Here is a 23927-nt window from a genome sequence, read left to right on the forward strand (position 1 = left end):
ATAGTGCATCTGTTGGGGACTATTTTCAGTGGCGGATTAATCTACATTTTGTGCTCTAGTGAGTTTTTGGGGCAGCAGGATGGTGTATGTGGTACTGAGTCAAAATGTGTGTTTGTTCAGATAGTATTGGGGAGTTTTCTACTCACATGAACTCCTCGAATACTTTGACCTTCTCACAGCCCTCTGGAGGTTCTCTCTTGAACATGTAGCTGTTGTTGGGTCTGGGAGAGGCAGCGTATTTAGGCAGAGGGGAGTAAGGGCCCAGCTCTGAGGACAAGCAGAGAGAGGACACTGGAGGTCAGAGGTCAGGGTCAGAAACACGACTCACTCAGAGAGACTCTGGAGGGCCATGTGTGCAATATGCATACGGTACAACATGTGACGTGTGTTGGCCACCTTTGTCTTCATAGGGGCTGCCTCCACCCGTGTCGTTGAGGACGGTGAGGTAGGAGGGCGAGATGGAGTCGGGACGGCTACTGCAGTTGCTGTGGTTACCACTCAGGCCGCCCCCTGAGGGAGTCTGTGTGTCGATGCTGCGGGTGCTGCTGCTGCGCTGTGGGGGGACGGGTGGGGGTGCACGGTGCCCATCTGGGACATCCTGTGGCTGTCGTACAAACACACACACACAAATGAGGTCACAATAACAACGCTGTACCGGGGGGCTTAATCCCTGGCAAGTGGTGGTGTGTGAACCCTTGAAAAACCTTGAATGTTAATTAATACAGTGAACAACAAAACATTTTTAAGAGAAGGACAAAACGTTTTCAAAAACCCCCTAACCCCAATCTCTTAGCGGAACTCACAACGATGGTCTCGTCCTTTTCAGGGGTGTCTTGGATGGTAATGCGCTCGATCTCCTGGTTGAGGCCCTCCACGCTGTTGCGGAAACGAGGGGCCGATGACTTGGATATAGGGATGGGTATCAGAATGGTCTTGGGCATAGGTGACTGCGAAACACACACAAGACACGAACACGCAAGGCTGCAGTTAACATCTTTCATTTGGCAGCAGTGAGCAGGAAGCTGCTGCCACAGATATAAGATATATAAATATATGCTTCATATTTCTTGGATTATTGCGCAGCCCACACAAGAAAAATTATAGCTGCGCTTGTAATACCAACAGTATCCATAAATCATGAATATTGAAACAAGTCTCGGCGACTTGGAATCATTAACTCAACACTGAACTTGTTAGTACAGGGTACGATGTACTACGACAGATAACAGCTCCATTACTTGATTTTTTTCCCTCCCACACAATGACAGAAACATTTCTATGTAGGTACATTTCAAAAGCAGATCACAGAGTTGCATGGAAAAATGTTCTCCGTAGTCGTCGACTTCTTATTTGTATCACCACCATATCTAAATGTGGCTTCATGTTTACTTTGTATCAGAAATCACAAGAGGCAATGTGTCCCCCAAAGGGTGCAACCAGGCTCTACAGTATGACAATCTATTACTTGGAAAGTAGTATGAGAAGATGTTGCTGTCTCATCTTGAAACTTCATCATGAATTGATTCATGGATTTGATTTGTCCCTTGTGTTATAAGAACGAAATGGGAACTTAGTATGTACTTGTAATGTGGGATTGAGTCTTTATAGTCCAGAGTCACACAAGTCATCTGCTGAAATATTGCTTTAATTTAATTTACTAAATGGATTCTGTCACTATTGGATATTACTTCTCTTCAACTCTATTGCGTAACATTTATTTACACAACCCAGAGTGCTAAATAGTGTTTGGGAGTGTTGATTGATTGCTTTTGTCTTGTTTGTTTGTTTTCTTGCTGCCACCAATTGCGATTTTTTTGGGGCAGCTTTGCACATGGACAGAAATGGTACTTGGTATGTTTATGTGAGAATACTTTATGTTCAGTAAAATGTTTTTATACAAGAACTGCTGATGTAGTTTCTCTGGGTACTTTTTTTTTCCCCTTCTGTAACGAAAAACAAATAAAACAATCGATCACGGTTTGACAAGCAACAAGTGATGTTACCTGTCCTGTCTTCTTCAATCAGCTGGCACATTTTAGAAAGGGGACGGAGACTCTTCACTTTTGTCACTTTGGGCAGGCAGGTGTGTTCCTGCTGGCTAATGGCTCTTTTTATCAGCTAACAAACTTGTCAAAAGGATTGTGAGAAAAGTTGCATGATAGGTCAGCCAATCGCTCTTTCTCTTTGTCTCATAGGGAGGCCCAGACAGCTGGACAGCTGCACTCCAGCAGACTCCACAGGGAGCGTATGACTGGCCCTGCCGCTGTCACCGACACAGAGCATCATGACAGGACACTGTGTGTAAGTGTGTGTGTGTGTGTGTGTGTGTGTGTGTGTGAGCATCTGCAGAATCAGAAGAACCCAAATTAACTGACTTTTCATAGCCCAGAGGTCGTTAAAAAGCCCACGTCACATTTCAAATTACCAGGAGACACACCAGAGCCTAACAGGGACACGAGGAAAAGTGGGACGTCCTCAAAACTCTCCAGATCAGGGAGCCAACCTAGTTCCTCTCAGAGACGGAGCCACTTGGCAGACACACACACAAACGCACACTCCCTGAAGCACACTGTTTCTATTGATCACCTGCGACTGGATGATGGTGTGGCTGCCATTGAACGGGGACTTGCGGTCTTTATCCCGTCGATGGCGGCTGCTGCGTTTGCTGCGCTGAAGCTGCTGACGCAATTTGGCAATCTGGAGAATTTCACAGACAGAGAGACACTGTAATGCAGACATATAGATACAGACACATCTTGTTAATGGTGGTGCGTTGAGCGAAAGCTACTGCACAGTGCTCAGAAACAGCATTTCCTTCCAACACAATAGGCCTTTTTTTTTCTCTGTTATTTATTTTGGCTCCAAAATCAGGTGAGAAACGGACCTCCTTGAGCTGGTCGGTGCTCCCACAGGAGGCCGAGCGTTTGTGAGAGCCCCTCCTCCTCTCATCTGCCCAGGCCCTGGGGGTCTGAGACACACACACACTGGTTAGAGCTAAATATCAAACATACAAGCACAAAACAACCAAATCAGGAGACACATGGGAGGGAAAAAAGTAACAAGAAAACCAGACCTATATTAAATAATCGATAAATAATACAAATAATCCATAGTTTTTGTTTAGAGTCCTGCATGGGTAGGGGCTTACTTAATGATATAAAGCAACATAAACATCCTAAAACTCAAATGTGTCTCATTCAACGTGCTTATATTTTTGAGTGTAAAGTAAATGAATGAAGTCTAGTGAAAAAAAATCATTGTTGTTCGGGTCACAGGACTTAAATTGTGCTTGTAACTTGACTCTTTATATTCCCATGTTCTTAAAACAAGTGAAAAAACCTTTTGCATCAACTTGTTTTACGTATTTTTCTTCTTTCTAATTCAGCAACCTTGCTTCATCTTTCTTGTTTCAAGACATACACACTCATTTGTAGAAAGGTCTTTTAGAATGGGTTAAAGTGAATGATTTCTATTGGAAAGGATTGAAGACTCAAAAGCCCTGATGCTGAAACTCTATGTGCAGTGAAAAAAGAGGGGCATATTCTTAAGGTTGTGCTAAAAGGCTAGTGTGCAATAAAGAATAAGAATTAGAAAAATAAATACAAATTTTTAGTGCTAAAATGCTCAAGTATATATTGGGCTGGTGTGTGAGGGAGCTCTGCCATTTTTCCAGTATATAAAATTTTATAATGGGAAGATCACAGTTGCAATACACTTGTGTTCACACACAAGTGCAAATATGTAAATGTAATTAATAGAAATTCTAACTGTGTGTGTGTGTGTGTGTGTGTGTGTGTGTGTGTGTGTGTGTGTATATATACTGCTCACATTCTTTCCACACTTAGGCCATAATCTTTGACGCAGAGTCACAAGAGGACATTGCGTCATCTTAACTGGTCACAAGTCAAAAAGAATTGCAAGAATAAGAAAGATGGTGCTATTTTCTGGGATTGTGTCTACGAACAAGTGCTGTCACCAGCACCAAACTGACCATAATAATACAGTTAAGAATGTAATTAAAAGTACAGTATTATGGGTTTTATACAACACCACCAATGTGTGTGCTGAAGTGAGGTGTAAAAACAGAACAGAAACATCTGTTTGACCACTCTTGTTGCTCTACTGAGATGACCTGCTGTTGAAGAAATATCTTCCAGCTACTGTTTGACCTGAGTCTGGTTCAAAGTCAGTCTGCAAGTGATAGTCAGAGGCAGCACAGCACGATGATGCAACTGTCTGCAATCTCTGTAAACCTCTTTGCATTGATTGCCTCGTAAACACATATATACACATACATACATCTCGCAAGCATTCATCAGAACACACACATGTTGAGCATTTCTGGATCTTTCAAAGGCATTTGATGTAGCAAAGCATGACATTTTAGTATCTACATTGCAAAAATGTAGATTGTAATGTAAATGTAGACAGCATTTGTATGATCTAAAAACTATATTTCCAACAGAGCACAATTTGTTAGGATGCTGGGTTGCCATTCTCACAAAGCACTATTACAATGTGGTGTGCCCCAGGGCTCCATTCGTGGGCCACTATTCCTTATTAAATTTACCAAATGTGTCCAACATTTGTATCCGATGTTTGCAGCTTACACAACTCAACAACTCACTTGATTAAAGTAGTTAAGTGTTGGTCTAGTCAAATCATTATTTCTTTTAAGTTTAAAGGCTGATTTTGATTTGCTCCTGAGTGAAAGTTGAACCAGATGTTTCATTGTGGTTTTAAACTTTTCTTTATGGAATGGCATTCCTATCAGCCTCAGTTGTACTTTGTGTTTAGTTCTATTGGCAAATGTTAGCATGCAAACATGCTAAACTGAAGTAAACATCTTTAACATCAGCATGTAGTATTGTCATTAGGATTTAGTTTAAAGCACCTCTGTGCCTGAATACAGCCTCACAGAGCTGCGGGCATAGCTTTAAACTGTAGTGTTGTTCAATATTTAGTGACAATTTGTTTGCTTACAGTGCATATATATCATATATGTTTATAATGTTTGGTTGTGCTCTAAAAACCCTTTGTTGTATATGCAGCCCACTGAAATCCTTGCACGTAATTGGTTCCTTTATTTCTGAAAGCTCAACTTCAAAAATTGCTAATTTATGATATTAACATTGTCCAAATACGTACAAGACCCGAGGGAAACCAGACAGCTGTCTAAATTTCCCAAACATCTCACTAGCAGAGGCTAATTTTCAATCAGATACAGGGGTCCTAGCTTATTGAACTCTTTGTCCTATTTGATTAAAATGACCAAATTTACAAACATTTAATCTCTTCTTCATAACCTTGTTTGGTTTTTTGTTATGTGACAACTTATTCTCAACAGTCTAAATTCATTAAAGATTATTTAGGTACAGGAAATCAATAAGACATTTTGGATTTTTTCCCTCTCAATGTCCATTTTTGCACACAAAACTCAAACTAATGCACCATCCACTGAAACACCACCACACACACAGATATAAACCCCCCACAGCACTCACCTGCGTCGCTTTGTCCCTCATGTAGGAAACGTGTTGGTGCTGGCTGTCGTCCTGAGGCCAGGGACCTGTCAGGTGAGAGCCAGCGAAGGCGCCCTGTGAGGGCCACAGCTGGACGCGATACCGAGAGGCCGAGAGGAGAATGAGGAGCAGAGCGCTTGGAGGGAGAGGAGGGTGGACGCCGGAGGATGTAGACCACACAAAGATTTGTGGGAGGTTAAGGCCACTGATGCAGTCTGAGCAGGAGAGAGAGAGAGAGCGGAGTCAAGAGGTCTGCCTTGAGATGTAAACAAGGTATTTGTCAACACATGGTAAACACATCAACAAATCAACAGCTGGCCTGCAGGATAAGCTGCTGGCTGTCTTGCCCTGTCCATCTAGGTTTGTGAGTGTGTCTGCATTTGTGTTACCAGATTAATGTTAATCCGTCCCGTGCTGGGCTGAGCGGATATGCCCTCCCTCTTAGTCTCACAGAACCCCCTGGTTAATGGCATTAAAACAGCTTAAAGAAGGTGCTGGTTTCTGCCCCGCTGACCCTGATTCAGAGCTGCAGCCGCATGTTTTGCGTGGGTGCCGGCACCCACGGGTAGCAGGAAGCATAAGCAAAATCTGATTTTCTAATTTAAGATTCCAGTTTTTGCATTAGATAACAAACAGCAAGGTAAAATGCCAAACATTCCCCCTGTGTGTGTCTGTGTGATAGTAAACACAATTGCATCTTTGGGCTTTAGGAAAGTAAATTTTATAAACCACACAGTTAATTGATGAATCTTGAAAACAATCGGTCTCGTAGTAGATATAAATAATAATAAAATGATTGTTAGTTGCAGTGCTAGTTTACTATATACAGCAAAATTACATGTATTTGGGTGGTAAGGGGTAGTTTCTTTTATGAAAACTGTGGTGCAAAGAACGCGTTAGTTTTGCATTGCATTCAGTGTGATCATGCTTTTTAGCCTAACAACATCCCCATTATATAAAACATTTTAGGAAATAAATAAATTGTTGATGACAAAAAATATGAAAGAACTATGAGGATTTTTTTTGCTTACAGCAAACTACCATAACTTTTACTTCGTCCACTCTGGCTACAAAAAACAAGTAGAGGGTAAGGATAAATGCTAAAATACAGTGTATGAGTAACACAAGCAGAGAATCATAAAGTCAGCAAACTGATTCATTAACGTCAGCCAACATTAGCCATAACGTAAGCTACAAAACCAAGTGAGGCTGAAGCAGCAAAACTCCTGAGTATATTTAACTGAGCAAGGTCGTGTTTTATTGCTTAAGGATTCAGTTTTTCTTTTGTTTGTAGGAAACATTTTGTCTTTCAAATATTACAAAGTGTCACTTTAATCTATTTAATACATCTTTGGACATGTATCGTGTCTCCATGTACAATGTAAATCACGATAAGGATTTTGTTAGATATTGTGCTAAATTGTGTTAATTAATCAAATTGATGCCCACTGCAATCAATTGCACTGGAACTGTGATCTATTTAAAGTATTCAAGGCTTTTCTGTAATGCTGTTTAAACAACAGAACAACAATGCTGCATTAATGAAACTCTGCATGCACAAACACACAACAGAATTTGACAGATTTTAATAGATGCGAAGCAGCTTGCAGGAGAAATAATGAATTTTATCCTACTAACAACATTCTGTACATGCAGCATGTATCCAAACACACGGCATCGACCGGCAGGGCTGGTCCTGGAGCTAAATTTGGCAAGGGCCTTGACCAGCGCACATCACTGTTGCTAGGGAACGGAGCGACTGATCTTCACACAGCAGCGCTTGTGTGTGAGTGTGTGTGAGTGTGTGTGTGTGTGTGTGTGTGAACAGGGGTCTGAGCATCAGCAGTCTACTAGCAAATTGCTCAGCCTTCTTTATTTTGACTGCTGCTTTTCCTGTCTCAGTCTGCTCACACACATCAGCAACCCACTGCGTTGTACTGTGTAGGCTGACAGCAATAGTAACAATGGTAGTGGCATTACTAGTACTACTCCGCCTGCTGTTATATTTATGTGTGTATAAGTGTCAATCCACGCAAGGAGCTACACTGAAGTCCCTTTAACCCAGATAAACACAAGACAGACTTAATTGAGCTAAGAGCAAAAGTGGGGCCAACCAGCTTGCACAGAAAGTAATATACACATGATGTAAATGCGCTTTTTACACCAGTAATTGTTTAGTTTATTTTAAAATATCAATACTATAATAATAATTTCCCACAGCCCAAATTGATGCCTTCAGTTAGCTTATTTTATCCAGTTCAATTCAATGTGAAGATGCATATGTAAGGAAAGGAAGGTCAGCTGCTTGAGTGAGGTAGTATGTCTCTGAGGAACTGGAGCAGTATCAGGACAGTGCAAATGGCCTTTATTATATTACTCTATACACTATATATTCAAATAGACTGAGAAGAAAACCAGAAAAAACACATTTGAGAAATCAGAGCCAGTGATTTTTTTTGTGCTTTTTTTGCTTAGAGAAATTACTTAAATGGGGGGGAAAATTGTTTAATTTTCTGTTGATTGAGTGATCAATTAATCGTTTCACGTCTGGTTTACACAATTTATCTTAGCTGCCATGTCTGTGCATTTTGAATGGAATAAAATGAATGCCATCTAAAATAGATTAAATGTATCTTGCGAATTGCTGGGTTTTAAGCTAAAATAAAAGGCTAAAGCAGATCAAATTTTGGGGGACTAGGAATACTTAATTGCCCATTCAGTTTAACAAATGCTATACTATACCCTGCACGTCAAATCTCCGTGCGATCGCATGTGCAATGTAGGCCAATTTTATTTACAGGGAAACATGCATGCAGCCCCTCCCCACCACACACATACCATCATCATAATAATACACGCCATGCTGGTGTTAGACCTCAATCCGGCTCATAATTTTGAGGCTGAATGTGTGAACATGAAACTCACCTGCAGAAATATGATCTAGGTCCGCTGCATGCAAAGGGGCATGCAGCTCTTCTTCAGCTCCCCCGGCCCCTGTTGATGTTGCTCGCTGCTCGAAGATGCTAAAGCAGCGGTGGAGACATGCAGGGCTGCAGGACGAGGGTGCAGGCTACAAGTGAGGGGAGCCCTCTTAGATATAAAGAAGCAGACATAGAAAAGATAGTAACGGTCTTCGTGGGCACCGTAGTGATACAGTAGGTGTCAAAATGGGCGTTGCTGTATTCGCACCCTGCCTCCTCCTCCTAGTCGTCGTCGTGGATGAATGTTTTTCTCTACCCGGGTGATGCGGCACGACGGCTGCAGCTGCAGCTACCGAGACGCTTTCTGGTCGAAGAAGAAAAAAACACGAGTATAAAAAAGAGGAAGATGCGTTGTGCTCGGAAAATAACAACAGAAGGACAGGAAATACAGAAGGAATAGAAACAAGGAGGTGGTGATGCTGGGATAGCCTCGGTTGACAAGACGGGAGAGGGGACCAAGTGTGAAGCAAGCCGGGATAGACAATATAACTTCCGGGTGTCATTTTCAAAGTAAAATATTTACTCTGTCGCGTCGTGCAAGGGACTGTGGTTAAGAAGAGTTTTTTTAAAATAGGGCCCCCCAAGCTCCAAGTTTACTGTGAGTCCACTTACTTCCAGAGGTGGGACCAACTCAGTGTTTTACAAGTCACAAATGAGTCTCAGGCTTAGAACTCAAGTCCCGAGTCCAGACCGGTTGAGACAGTCAAGTCCGAGTCTTGAAGAGGGACCCTGTGTTGTTATGTAGTTGTAAGATGAGAAGTCTCAAGTCAAGACCTTTTTACATATAGTCTATGGTCAAGACCAACAAGTCCAAAGTCGAGTCTCAAGTCCTAAACTTTGACTTTCAAGTCCTGAACAAGTCATAATGTGCTCTTCGCCAAATACCATTTCATATTTTTGGGTCCTTGGCGTGAAAAGGTTTGAGAACCACTGTGCTATATTATCTGATCTTAAAGCCCTGTCTTGAAGAGGGCTAAGAAGAATATTTAAATTTTGTATCTGATCACCGCGCGTCAAATCTGGGGCCAGGAGGTTGTAGCACAAGCAAAACTATAGGCTACACATTGCATAGTAATCGAGAGGAAAAGGTTGAAGGGGTACCCCCACCTTAAAGCTGCTGATTATTTTCTCCACTAATCGACTGACTGATTGTAAAAATTCTGAAAATAGCAAAAAATGCCATCACAATTACCCAAAGTGCCACCTTCATAATGTTTGTTTTGTCTGACCAGCAGTCCAAACCTCAACACTATTAACACAACATTCAAATTATTAAAATAATTAAAAGGACAAGCAGCAAATCTTCACATTAGTGAAGCTGGAACCAAGAAATGTTTTAATATGAAAAATGTCTTAAACAATCAAAATGGTTGCAAATTCATTCAATAGCCAGCCCACTAATTGTTTCAGCTGTACTTGTATATACTGTTCAGTAGTTTAAGTCATGACAAAACATCAAATTATATACTCTTCATGTGTTTTGTATGTGAAAAGTTTAATTTGTAAAGTAACTACTAAAGCTGTTGGATACATGTAGGGAAGTTAAAAGTACAATATCCTCCTTTCAGATATAGTGGAGTAGAAGTAGAAAGTGGCATAAAAAGAAAATACTCAAGTATAGGTACCTTAAATTTGTACTTAAGTAAATGTACCTACTTACTGTCCACCACTGTTCACATAAATCTGTAAAATCCTGCTATGAGTATCACTAACAATCACCTAAGGTCACACTAAAGCACTCCTAATATTTTATTATGAAAGCAATTTCCGGTGCAGTCCCGGTTACGTCTGGCCGACTTGACGCAGCCGAGGGCGAGCTTTGACGTAGCGTACCAACGCCGAGCTGCTCGTGCTGATGCTGCAGTTGCTAGGGCGCGTGGAGCAGACAGACGGCGGAGAAGTAAACAAGTGCAGGAGAAGAAATGTCTCCCTCATGTGTCCAAGGTAGGAAACCTAAAGTTAGTGAATACTTGTTATATGTGACAGGGTTACAGACTGTACTGTAATTTATTATATGGTCCCCAAAAAATGTTTCCTGGTATTAATAACATTTCAGCTCCTCAGCTTACATATTTTCAATGGCATACACAGAATGAAAATATATGCATTATTATTATTATTATTAACGTACACCCGAGAGATAATATAATAATTTTTACATGATTAATAATTGTTCCTTGGCAGAATGTTACTGCATGTAAAAAAGCAAGACATTTTCAATGTAAGTTTTTTTTTTCCCCCCATTTTATTGTTTTATATGTGACTTTCTGCTTTGGTAACATGTTACTAAAACTAAACTAAAACAAACCCAATAAAGCCCAACACGCAATACATAGCTATTAGTGAGAGTTTTGTCTAAGGAATAGTGTGACTCAAGTTCAGGGAAAAACACTTATTTGGCATTAAAATCAAAAATTGTGATTTGTACACTTAAGGAGTTTTGTACAGATTCAAATCAAATACAATGTGTTGATTAATGAGCTTTTGACCTGTGTACAGAGCCAGGCTAGCTGTTTCCAGTCTTTATGCTAATCTAGGCTTAAAGGCTGCAAGCTGTAGCATCACATTTAGAATAAAGGTATATGAGATTAAGAGATTGTTTTAGAGACGACGTTTTTAAACTCTATTTGGAGCAAATATCTCTTTAACCTATCAATAAAACATTAATTTATCGCTATATAATTTTCCTCAATAACAATATAAGTTTGTTCAATAAATGTTTGATTCAATTCATTTGAATCATAAACAAATTAGTGTTCAGTTTTTCTATTAAGATTTTTATTTTGTTGTTATTTTGAATGTTCTCTCTCGGATTTGTTAATTGATTAACTTTTTAGCAAGTGTTTGTCATGTTCTGACCATAAACTTAAATCGTTTAAAACCACAATTAACCGTCTGGTTTGTGCAACTTTTCACTCAGGAGAAAAAAAAAAAATAGCCTTTAAACTTGAAAGATATTTATCGTGATAATTATTAGGGGTGGGAATCACCAGAGGCCCTATGATATGATATTATCACGATATTTATGTTGTGATTCGATTTCCAATTAGGTCCCAAGAGACTTGCCGTTGACAGATATAATCCAACAGTTATTTCATACATTTATTGAGAATTGCTTCTTCCATATTGACTTGAAAATGTTTACAGAAACTGTACCGAGCAGACGCATAGCAATGGAATCAAAGGCCGTGTCCATTGAATGCAAAACAGAACTCCATAAAAATGATGCAAATATCAATGCAATACACATACATGTTTTTTTTTTCATACAAATTGCAGATTACAAAAACATAAATGAGATCTTTTCATATGCCCTGAAGCGGCGCTGAAAATACAGAATGAGTACAATGACATTTCAGCACGCCTGTACAGCGGTAGGCCCAGATAACTCTAATGCTTGCTGATAAAACACAATACGTGTACACCCTCCCTCTCCCTCTCCCTCTCACTCACACACACACACACACACACACACACAATCAGTCATTTGAACATCACGGGATGAGACAACAAGAAGCAGAAATAATATCCAGCGTGCTTCAGAGGGGTTTGGTTTTTTTTGTGTGTGACTAATTTCTGATTTCCAACAGAGTTCAAAGAGCAGAATCTGAGCTTTCTTGTGTTTCTGGTCTTTTCAGTCACATACAGACAGCTAAACACACAGTCCACAGTGAGGTCACGTGATGGTGGTACAGCCATTGCGTCGGGCACTGTAACAGATCCCTCCGTAGATTCGATTCTCATGATTGTAGCGTTAAAAAGACCCCCAGAGTCTGAGCCATTCCTGGTGAAATTGTGCAAGCAGAGGTGTATCATGAAAAATCACTTTTCCAGTCAGATGGGATTTGATTGTTAGTGTTTGTGCCCCTTAAAAATAGTCCACAGAAGAAGGAAAGAGAGGAGGATTGTCATCCATTTTCTCCTCTTGAGTCGGGAGGGGGGGTGGGTGTGATAGTGTATACTGGATTGTTAACAAAACGATTGTGACTATCCATAAGTGCAACAGAGATTAACATATCAAAAATAATGATGGGATAAAACAAAGACCAAAATAATGGAAGCAATAAAAACATCGAAAGCATCTAAAAGCTACATCCTATTGCACAATTAAAAATTATGATACAAAAAAAAAATGGATACATAGTGAAAAAAAGACAAAATTTGTATTACATACAAATTAAGGAAATAAAAATAAGTATTTTTGTTCTGTCTTTTAAGACCGTCGATTCTTTTACAGAGCCTGCTCCTGAACTTCGCTTGATGCAGCAAAGTAGGAGAAAGAGAGCGCTCGTAGTGTTGATTGTTATTCATCGCCTTTCAAAAGTTTAGAGACCACTCGCTTCTTGTCGTGGTCGCAACAGACAGGACTTCTAAACACTGATTTTAATCGGTTGAAAGTGCAAATAGAAAGGAAAAAAACAACTACAAAATCCGTTGAAAACATTGCTATGCTCATGAGGATGAAACATCAAACAAACAGACAAAGGGAGGATTAATAAAACACAGGAAAGAGAAGCGGGTGAGAATGCTGCATAGCTGGATTCCATTTAAAGCAATGCCATCATCAGAAAGACACATAGGAGCGAGACAGACCTAATTACTGTACATGATCAGACTCGACTGTTTGTTCACAAGACACTCCATAGCTTCCTCTTGCTGATTCAGAGCAGAGAGCTCGACAGACAGAAACCACATGCTCTCTGGTTCTTCTCTTTTTTTTCTTTTTCTTTTATTTTTTCCAGTCTTGTCGGAGGGTCTGAGTTCACACATGGGTGTCTCCAGGCTCGCTGGCCAAGCTCCCCCCCCGCAGGTAGATGGCTGAACTGGACTTGGGCCGGTTCTGACTGTGACCTTGACCGCGGGCGGACCCGTTGTTGTTGACCTCCGGTCCCCTGGTGTCTGTGGAGATGACCCACGTGGTGGGTCGCCACTTCTTCAGGGAATAAGGCGTTTTCACACGCTTCTTGATCTTATCGCCGGTCCCAAAGGCTCCATCCGGCTGTACCAAGCCTTCCCCTGGGAAACACGAAGGAACAGTGATCAGTACTTTGTGGCAAAGTTTTACACCAGTGAAACATATTCAAACCAGTCTCCTGCAGGTATACATGCAAGACAATGTGTCCTTAAAAAGCCACTCCAGCAAGTCAGTATTACACTATCATAAAGTTGGGGAACTCACAAGAGACACAATATAATAAATATATATTATTTTTGTTTATGACTTTGAGTCCCTAGTAAAGCTTCAAGAAACACCTACATTTCCCATAAAACAAACAATATAATTTTGTTAGACCCTCCCTACCTGGTACATGACCATTTCTTTCCAACTCCATAACACAGATTTGTAGCCTCCCAACCCAGGCTGAGATTACACGGATGATTAAAAAACAAGTGGAGGAGAGGAAATGTCTCCCCTGTGTGTCCAAAGTAAGCAACTTAAAGTGATTTATTGAGTTATTGTATGTTTGTTGTCTGGGACAGGGTTACAAAGATGTGATTTATTGTGTGATTTATTTATAAATGTGATTTATTGTGGCACTTCAATAGATTTACACATGAGGAACAGAGCTCATACAGATGTGGTCCTCTGCTGCTGCCCTGAAAAAAAAACTAATATGGTTCCCAAAAAATAAGGACTCTTGCCCCTTTCCTGATATAATTAATAATAATGTTATTATTATTTTATACTATACGTCTCACCAGACGTGTCCTATACTACACGTCTGGTGAGATTCTATGTTTTGTTATAGTCAACAAATCCCATGTGCAGAGCCAAACTAACAATGAATGGATCCTACTGACAAGAACTGATATGTGAAGCCTGATATCTGTGCCATAGAGCTCCATTGTTGTCCCAGAAATATTAAAAACACACACAAAGTGAGCCTTCCTGCTGCCCCAAATACTCACTACAGCAGAAAAACTGGATTCATCCGCTGCTGTAAATAGTCCCCAACAAATGCCTTATTTCCTCCTGTTTGAGTAAAGTTTGATAAAAACTACAGTGACCAGCTGTTTTAAGAAATTAGTAATCCCTTCTTAAAAATTAAACTATAATTTTTGTGATTGTGATGTAAGATTTATGTTTTCAGTAAGAATCGGTGGGCGTGGGAAAATTGAGAGACGGATCAACACAGTGTTGTTGGTTTTGGTTTCTTCATGGGATTTGTTGACAATAACAAAAATATAGAATATCGCCAGCCTTAAGCTTAAACATTTTGTTCAGACAAAACAGGCAACAATAGGCCTCATTCACTTGGGCAGCATGTGAATCACACTTTGTCTCTTTACGTTAAATCTAGGAATAAAAATCTTCTTAGCTAAAGGTTTCTCAGACAAATCAAATTACTAACTGGGTTTTAGTTACGATTAAGATCTGGACAAACTGCTCTTGCGTGAGGTGTTGGTATATAAAATCACCTAGTGAGGCCAGGTCCTGTGTTGTGAAGGACAGATCCAGGGAGTTGGGTCTCTCTGGCCTGCGGGCTCTGGGCTGCCTGAGCAGGGCCTCCCCTCTCATGGTGACCGGAGCTTCCCCCTGGAGTTCAGCAGTACCAGATCCCGATCCAGAGCTTTCTCCTGGGGGCCCCGTGGATTCCCTGCTCGCTCCCTCTCCGGTCCCCTCCTCCTCTCCTCCGTCACTCTCTCCTCCGCTCTCCCCGTCCCCCCGGCCGTGGCCGGTGTTGCTGTTGTTGTTGTTGGTGTTGGGTCGGGCCGAGCGGAGAGCGGCGACGCTCGAGGACGCGTCTCTCGGATCGGGCTGCTCTCGCTCGCGGCTCAGAAGTGGCTCGTGTTCGTCTGGGCTGGCCGTGATGACGCCGAGGCTCAGACGACTGTCGTCCGACCTCAGGACTCCGGACCCGTTCTGAGTTACGCCGGATCCTCCGAAACCTGTCGCTCCACCTGTCGCCATAGATGAGAGCCCAGTGCTGGCGTGACCGTTAACGCTGCCGTTAACGCTGCCGTTGACATGCGTGTCTCGTAGAACAGGTGTGTTGTTTGTGCCTGCGCCCCGATGAGCCTCTGCAGCAGTGTTTGTGCCCGTTACTGCACCAATGTTCATCTTTGTTCCCTCCACCTGCCGCAGGTTGGACTTCCCTGAGCGTCCAAACTTGAACCTGAGCGAAGACGATGACGACTCCTTCTTGGTGGGCTTGGTACGCAGGGGCAGACTAGACGGCCTCTTGGGCAGGTTCTGCTGCTTGGGCAGGGGGAAGATGGTGGTAGGCATGGGCGCGGCGGGGTCCGACGTGCCTGAGGCCTCACTGGCCATCTTGATGAGGGGGTAAAGGAGGCTGGAGCTGCCGGGGCTTAGTGGATCCGGAGAGCAGAACTGCTTCTGCGAGTGCTCCATCAGGTTCTCGTCTGAGCTCTCCTTAAGGTTCTTGTCCACCTCTTTCGGGTCAAGCTTGGTGGTTTCCAGGTCCTCCTGGGTCAGGTGGAGGCAGACTGGGACTGTGGCGACCCCTGCAGGTCCCTCAGACTCAGAGATAATAGTGGTGGTAGTGGTGGAGGCTGAGGGGCTGCCTCTCAGGCCCGTGCTGGTGCTGCTGCCCTCTGGGCTGGGCAGACGGGCGTTGGCTTGCTGCTGGCGCTCCTGGTTGATGGAGTTCCTGTTTCTCTCTCCGGTCCCAGCCCCAGCTCGACTGCTCACAGAGCTAGTGGTTTCAGCCTGCGCGTTCTTGGCCACGCCCTCGTGCTCTTCAATGTAGGTGGAGGGATGGTCTGTGTACGGGCCAGACTTTGGCGTCATCCGATTTCTGGTTGGAAAACACAAAACGTTAAAGAGATCATTTGAAAGCACCACAGTGACAGAAGTGGTTCAGTATCTAAGCTTACCTCTCGTTGTGCAGTGTGGTGGACATGGGGTTGAGCGTGGGGCTGACAGACTTGGAGCGGTCCCATATGAGAAGCAGTTCTGCCAGTCGTTCCTCAGCACACTGTGCTGTGAGGCGGGCCTCTGCATCCTGGTCCCAACAGTCCTCCATCGTCTCCTTCAGAGAGCGAACAGCCTGGAGGACACAAAGTCTTAATATTTAACCATAGAGGCAGTAGAAACAACACAAACATTGTTCACAGTATGAACATTTTGTCCACCATCTCTTATAGTGAAATCACTTTAGGAAGGGATCTCCTCACAGCCAGTATGGACAGGATAAACAACCAATAACTTTTTTTAATGTACATATGGCCATGTCAGTAGCAGTATTGTTTTAAGACAGACTTACACTCGCTACCCAGAGAGGTTGAAAGAAGAAGTAAGAGTTATTCTCCTTTCCAAAACCTACAACAAATTCAGAAAATATAGGCTGTGGATTGTTCCTAATGTAACGCTAGCTAACTTACTACTGAATGTTACGTTATAAAGCCCTACTGTTCTGCTTTTTAAAGATTGTAATAGTGAACAGAGACCTACCCAGCTATACAGGAACAGTGCAATCCTTAATAATATTGTCCTCTTTCTCAATGCTGAGGTAATGCAGTGGTTCACCTTTACTCTTTGATCGGTAGGCTTTAGCTTCTGTCATTATTTTTTAACGTCAGTTTGAGCCTGTTGAGCCTGAATACAACCTTCAAATGCACAATGCAACCGCATTCTGAGATATTTGTTCCCAAAAATTAGACAGTATTTCTTCAGGGATTGCAGTTATAGACAGTGGCAGCGCTGTGATAAAAGCCTGACAGCTCCGATAGTTTGTCGGGCTTTGCAACAGTCACTAAGGGGGGCGTGGCTTAGCAAAGGGTCAATAGTTCCTCCTTTGAACACTGACTGCACAAGAGATCCCTTTGTAGGGCAATTTCAATGTAAGAGATTTCAGACAAAACTCTATGTAAAAATGCATTCTCAAGTTCAGCCAGAGCTAGTATGAGTCTTCAGCAGTGTGTGTTTGTCAAATCAGGTAAGTTACACAGATTTCTGTGCCAATTTCCTTTTTGTGTTGCAGTCTCTCGACTGCAGCTCAGCAAGTGAACACAGTCTGAGGAAACATAAAGAGGGACTGTAACTTTGGAGGAAACCGACCTGATATGTTTAACTCAGACTGATGAAGCCTCGTGTTAAGGACTGTGGATTTTGTGGCCAGCACGGACAGAAGGAATGATTATAGCCACCAAAAACTGTGTCAATGCACTTGTTCAACAGAAACAGTCACTTAATTTGAATGTATCCACATATCGACCGGCCCTATTCTAGATGATTTCCCAGCTTTATTGACAGGATTCTGGCTTTAAATAACTTTATCAATCACATTAAGTTTTACAGTTACTAAAATATATATATTTTTCTGATTTTCTTAATTTTGTTAATTTCCCGTGCCCTTCAAGGCCTCAGATCTTTTCCCGAAGATGCAAGGCATCCTAATGACCTAGTGGTTGGAGACACACGCCATCGAACCGCTATGTCCATAATTTGATTCTACCCGGTGACCTTCAGTGCATATTTTACCCCTCTTTTGTCACCATCTAATGAAAGCATAACACCATTAAAAATAAATCTTAAATAAACAAAAGAAAACCCGCTATGTTTTTTCAGATAACTGAACATTGAAGTTGTAGTTACATGTTTCACAAGATGCTGACGGTGTGTATCAGTGGTTACTACTGTATTTTAATTTGAATTCTGGCTCTGCACTCACACACACAAACATACCAAACTGTTCTCTTTCCAGGCCTCGGGGAACTTGGGCCGTTGCTTCTCCCTGGATACAAGGACCTGCATGTCCTCAAACGTCGGGTGGTTCCCCGCCTCCGCCTGAAAAGCCATCTGGTACTCTGGCACCGACTCTCCTAGAGGTAGGAGAGGAAGAGAAATGATGTGGCTTAGATATCTTTCATAGAGCAGAAATATTTATTAAACTTATTTATTTGCTTTGTTAACAATAAATTTCAAAATGTGTATTTAATGGCTTTCTGCTGTATGTAGCAGGGAGGGAGGGGCACATTCTTCTGTTTATGATAAAGATGGCACCGTAATACACATTAAAACAATACTACAAGCATCTGTGCATTTCGAGATGAGATGCAGCTCATCTGTCAATGCCAAAAAACTACTACACACAGTCCCTTTGTCTGTCCCACCTGGGAAAAGGTCGGTACATCTCATGAAGGTCTCCCAGTAGATCAGGCCCAGGGCGTACATATCCACCTGCTTCAGCGCAGACTCGCAGTCCCTCAGGTTCACTGCTCCCTCCAGCACCTCTGGAGCCATGTAGCGGATCGTCCCCACCTGGTTTACAGAGCAGGAGTAAAAGGAGGTGTTGGTGATGAGAAAGGGTATGTGATGAAAGATGAGACGAGATGGGAAGACAGCAAGGACGACAAAATAAGGCAAAGGGAGGAATGATGTGATAATGCAGCATGTTCCAAAGTTAGACATTGCATTTCCACAGACTTATCTTTTTCCACATGGTGAGGACATCAGATAAGAACTTTCCATGGGTTCTTTGTGATAACTACATACCAATGTTCATGCCAAGGACTGATTTGTGCATTTTTTTAAAACGACTAACGGATAAACATTTTAATTCTTAACTAACTGATCTCATTACTTTATACCATGTACCATACCTCCATCCCAGTTTTAACCCGTCTTTTCACCAAGGGCTGTGCTGTTATCAGCTTTAATTTTGGAAAAAAACTAATGACAAAGTCCACATCCTCTGCTCCATGAAACTTATTTCACTTTAATTCAGTCCTCCAGTTTGCATTCTGAACGACATGCCCACCATGCAAGTTTGTTGATTTATAATAAAGCTAACAATTAATGCTGGTTACACTGTACTTTCAAATCCAGACTTTGGAGGTTGGACAAAAACATTCATGTTATTTTAATTTTTCCAAATCGTGCGCCAGAAGAACCAATTTCACACGGGTGTTTTGATACCTGAAATGTCAACAATCACGTAGGCTACCTTCAGTAGGGGCAACAGTGTGCTTTGAGTCAGTGAAAATGTTTCAGTTCCAGTCTGCCATGGCAGTGATGGGGATGTCACTACAGAGCGCAACACATAAATCAGCTACAAGTTCACCCTGGAGCAGTAAAGGAGTCTCCCCTTTGCTTTCCGACCATCTTATTCTGACAGTTGCAGGAGTTGTGAAACAGAGCTTATTTTACTTGGATTTTCCGGTTTTAGTAAACTAACACCTAAAAATTAAATTTAATTCTATTTATATAGTGTCAATTCAGAAGAGAAGATAGCTGGTTACACTTCTGCAGAGATGTTCATACCTACTGAATATGTTTAATTCTCCATTCACTTTCTGTTTATTGTTCAGTATACCATCTAATTATTGCATGTTTGCATGTTAATCGTGATGCAGATTTGTCATGATTTACTGTATTACTCTGATTATCGTCTATTTCACTGAATGCATAGATTTTCAAAGCAGTGACATCAGTTCTGCTTCCTCCTGAACGCTCACCTCACTTATAGCAGTATTCTCCTCCTCCCCGTGACGCGCCGGCCTGTTTCCCGTCAGCTTCATGGACAGGCCGAAATCAATAATCACACACGTGCCGTCAGCCTTGACGAGGACATTGCGGCTGTTCAGGTCCCTGTGGGAAACTGCTGGCTTGTACACATCTTCAAAGAGGGGAAAAAAACAACAAAAGAGAGAATCAGGAGAGGACACAAGACAAAAGATTTGGGCAAATTTATCTTTCACTAAAAATTAAAGCCTGCATTGCACTCCCAAAATTCCCAGATACAATGTACCCAGGCAGTATTTTGTCATATTTGCTAATGAATGATAACATCCTGAAAATCCTTCCATATAGCTTTCCATCTCTCATTACTCATTGTTCACCAAAGCCAGCTGCACTGTCAACACACAGCTAAACCCTCTAATCTAATCTACAACAATGGGATTAAGACCATATCACAGAGTAGCCTCTGCCTGCAGTATTTTATCGTCCAGCAGAGGGCGCAGTGAGGGAGAGGGCCGCTGGAAGTTGTGCCAGCCACCACAGTTATCTGCCGCCTGCTATTGATGTGCAGGAGGAGTGGGGGAGGATGACGACTGTACCAAACCCTGAGAGATTATGCTGTTAGCAGCTACACACAGATCTGACAAACACCATGCCTCTCTTTCTCTTCTGTCGCTTCTCCGCTCTGCCGATCACTTTAGACAGGACGAAGGGAGATGGACACCCCCGCTTGTGTTTGTCGCATGCTTGCACAAAGAGAATAACTTTTATTCTTTTAGCGGCGTTTACTTTGCACACTAATGAAAGTGCACTTTCTTCTTCACTTCTAAGTCAGCTTGATGTGTATCTGTGCTGAAGAAGAGAAAAGAGGGAGGCCAAGTTCAACCGCTGAGGTTTGGTGACGTGAGAAAAAAAACAAAACAAACACAGTTGAGGCTTCGTTTGTCACTTGTGTCTCCTAAGACTGATTTCATTGTGCCACAGGGATGGTCACATGTCATCTGAATCCCTGTCTTGCCTCCGCCGTCCTTCCCCCTACTTCGTCCCTCTCTCCAGTTTTCACTCCCTCTCTCTCTCTGAGGCTAGTTAGAGGCCAGTCTATAAATACCCTTGGCTGGGCGTGCACACAGTGTGTACGTGTGTGTTTGTCAAAATGCAGGGATGCAAAGCGGTCCAAGACAAACAGACCCACGTGGAGCTTCAGTCGGTCATAAGAAGGCTCAAGTGCCAGGCAGTGAGACAGGATAGTGTGTTACACACACACACTAAAGCCTTTCTAAATTATCTAAACTAACTAAACACACAAAGAGCTTTCCCATTTTCCACCACAATTCTTGTGTTTGTGTTTTAGTAACAGATGGAAGCAGAAGCCTTGGAACTTGATCCTCAGTAAAATGTTAGCAGTTATGTAATTAACTGTGTGTATGCGTTTGTCCTCCAGCTCACCTCCTTTGAAGAGCTCAGTGTGCAGGTACGCCAGGCCCCGGGTAACGGAGTGAGCGAGCCGGCAGCTGCTGACCCAATCATTGGTCTGGACGCTCAGGTAGCGACTTAGAGAGCCCTGAACAGGACGTTAGGAAAGGGGACAGCGAAGGAAAGAGGGTGCAGAGAGTGAGGGACAAAAACAAGAAATGAGACACAAATAAGAGATGGAAGAGGAGGAAGGAGAATACAGTGTAAATCAATCACCTGCATCACTTTAAATATCTGACAGATAAAAAGACACAAGAGGGGGCCTTTGTTATTTTATTAAAAGCTTTTTAAATCGCTGACTTGGTGTTTGTGACTTCAAACCAAACTCAAGTCAACCAACAGCAACTGATGCAGTTGACGTGTTCAACCACACATGTAGAGACGGGTGGGTCTGAGTTGCACAATTTTGCGCAAGTGCCACCCATTTTAAAAATGCCCCACATTAATAAAACACGATTCTAATAATTGTTAGCTAAGAGGGCACTAGTAGGGGGGAAACTCAAAACTTTTAGAAGAAAATTGACTGTGTTTTAGGTAGCTAACTTGAGTAGAGGCAAAACAGTCTAGTAATTCCACGTTTCAAGAGACAGCAATGAAAATGTTGAACATACATCAAAGCTGGCCAGGTCTTAAAGCTAAGCCCAATCTCCAAACTGACTGTGTTTCTGTGTCTGAAGCACTATGTTTAAAACACACCTTGCCACTGTGTTGTATTATTCATACGTCTATTTTCCTACTTGCTACAACATAAAAATCCTCTTAAAGTCAATTTTGTGAGAATTTTACAGTCTGTTGTGTCTGTGTGTTTGTGGTTCAGTGTAACTTGTATAAATCAGGTGCATACAATAAAACTGGTTGGGTTATTTTATGCATGATTTAATTGGACAGAACTGGGGGCTTGGCTCTTCCAGGCTTATTTCAAACTTAAAGATTTAAGGACTCCACTGATTTAACATTGCACTTCCATATTATTGTCAAACTCACACTGGACAGTTACCAAAAAACCCCCCAAAGGATCCAAATGGATGCAGCAAAGCCAGGCATATCATCTTTCTCATTCCACGCTGGGCCTGCAACTAACAATTACTTTCTTTATCGATTAATATGCTGATTGTTTTCATGATTAATCGTTTGGTCTATAAATTGGTCTATAATATAAAAATGCTCATCACAATTTCCCTGAGCCCATAGTGATGTCTTCTAATTGCTGCTTTTGTCCAACCAACAGTCCAAAACCCAAAGACTCTACATTTACCATCATAAACGACGAAGTAAAGCAGCAAATCCTCACATTTAAGACATTTTTGCTAGAAAAATGGTGGTTAAATCAATTATCAAAATAGTTATTCCTTTCGATCGACTAATCATTGCAGCTCTATTCCATGTGTTCTTGTTCCTTGTTAAAACCTGCCATCTACATGACCCAAAATGCAACTCACCACCAACAGATCAGTCAGACATTCACATTTGTTATGCTAGTAGTGTCTAATGTAGCTCGCTCCTCATCTCTGCTTGAGGCGAGAGGCTGCAGGTTACATTAAAGAGGTCTGATCACTTCTTTCTTTCTTTCTGGCTGTGCTACTGTGTTCAACCCTTTCTCACACACATTTACTTTAAAGAGAACTAAGCGAAATGTAAATTCACCATCGCTGAGAACCCCAGAAGGTCAAGACTGACATTGTGCAAAAAAGATTATCTTCACATTAATATCTTCGAGCCATAAATAAAAGGCTGGCCTTGTGCTTTGACCTCCCTTTGGAGGGGCCAGAGTTTCACAATAAAACTGCCTTACACAATATTTCATCACTACCCAGGAGTGTGTACAATTCTGCTGTAAGAACTTGGAGTAAAGATGAGTATCAACAACCAGAAATTATACTGGACATCATTTTTTTCTGCATCTGCCTTTATAATCAATTATAGTTTTTGCCCTGATGCACAAACACACACTTACTCTTTTCTCTCAAAATCAATCACAAGGCAATTCGCGCATCCGCTACCAAAGAAAATTACATTAGATCGGTTCGTTTTAAATTAATTACATCATCATTTACTTGAATGCATTATGTGTCCCAGTCTCCTGACCTGGCTTGCACTGTGTTTCCATGACAACGTGTATTAAAAGTTATGCTCGTGATGCATAATAAGCTCCTTTCATTGGCCAGCTGGGGGGTCAGGTGACTTGCAATTTTGAGGCTGAAGGCTTGACAACAAATGTATTCGGTTTAAAAGGTACATCCAGGTTAATGTTGAAGCAGTTTACTGCGTCTCAGTGGGACTTTCCTGTTAAAATAAAGGTTAAATTAAAAGAAATGTCACTATTATCTAACATTTCTAGACTACACAATGAATTTTAAAAAAGAATCGTCAGATTATTGGCAACAAAAATCTTTTTTTTTCCCCCCCCCATCTGTTGGCCTGTACCAAAATGTCTAGTTCTTGTAGTCACTGCTTTCCCATGTGCCCATTTTCTTCCTTGACTACTGCTCTCTTTCTCTCTGCAGCACTTTAGGATGACCAGCAGCG

The 23927-nt window shown here is 41.9% G+C and overlaps 3 protein-coding genes across 4 annotated transcripts in view; 1 reads left to right on the forward strand and 2 right to left on the reverse strand.

Annotated features, from left to right (window-relative positions):
* ical1 (islet cell autoantigen 1-like) overlaps positions 1 to 5756 on the forward strand; it is a 27300-nt gene extending 21544 nt beyond the window's left edge. Inside the window, exons 16-17 of the transcript XR_006825624.1 lie at positions 2196 to 2301; positions 5530 to 5756. The gene's annotated coding sequence lies outside the window, so the exon portion shown is untranslated. The remainder of the gene's footprint in view (positions 1 to 2195; positions 2302 to 5529) is intronic.
* The window catches only part of fam117ba (family with sequence similarity 117 member Ba), a 12907-nt gene extending 3965 nt beyond the window's left edge, over positions 1 to 8942 (reverse strand). The window contains exons 1-7 of the mRNA XM_046053548.1: positions 8448 to 8942; positions 5505 to 5737; positions 2885 to 2968; positions 2587 to 2697; positions 804 to 947; positions 397 to 604; positions 147 to 267 (exon numbers count right to left, since the gene is read on the reverse strand). Coding sequence (XP_045909504.1) covers positions 147 to 267; positions 397 to 604; positions 804 to 947; positions 2587 to 2697; positions 2885 to 2968; positions 5505 to 5525 — 689 coding nt within the window. The 5' untranslated portion in view covers positions 5526 to 5737; positions 8448 to 8942. The remainder of the gene's footprint in view (positions 1 to 146; positions 268 to 396; positions 605 to 803; positions 948 to 2586; positions 2698 to 2884; positions 2969 to 5504; positions 5738 to 8447) is intronic.
* A 2649-nt stretch (positions 8943 to 11591) lies between these two features.
* The window catches only part of LOC123973453 (bone morphogenetic protein receptor type-2-like), a 32468-nt gene continuing 20132 nt past the window's right edge, over positions 11592 to 23927 (reverse strand). For both annotated transcript variants that reach the window (XM_046053497.1, XM_046053507.1), the window contains exons 7-13: positions 21375 to 21489; positions 19925 to 20085; positions 18581 to 18728; positions 18153 to 18289; positions 16343 to 16515; positions 14924 to 16263; positions 11592 to 13519 (exon numbers count right to left, since the gene is read on the reverse strand). In XM_046053497.1, coding sequence (XP_045909453.1) covers positions 13266 to 13519; positions 14924 to 16263; positions 16343 to 16515; positions 18153 to 18289; positions 18581 to 18728; positions 19925 to 20085; positions 21375 to 21489 — 2328 coding nt within the window. In that variant the 3' untranslated portion in view covers positions 11592 to 13265. The remainder of the gene's footprint in view (positions 13520 to 14923; positions 16264 to 16342; positions 16516 to 18152; positions 18290 to 18580; positions 18729 to 19924; positions 20086 to 21374; positions 21490 to 23927) is intronic.

This window comes from Micropterus dolomieu, linkage group LG01, assembly GCF_021292245.1.
Source record: "Micropterus dolomieu isolate WLL.071019.BEF.003 ecotype Adirondacks linkage group LG01, ASM2129224v1, whole genome shotgun sequence".
NCBI classification, from domain to species: domain Eukaryota; kingdom Metazoa; phylum Chordata; class Actinopteri; order Centrarchiformes; family Centrarchidae; genus Micropterus; species Micropterus dolomieu.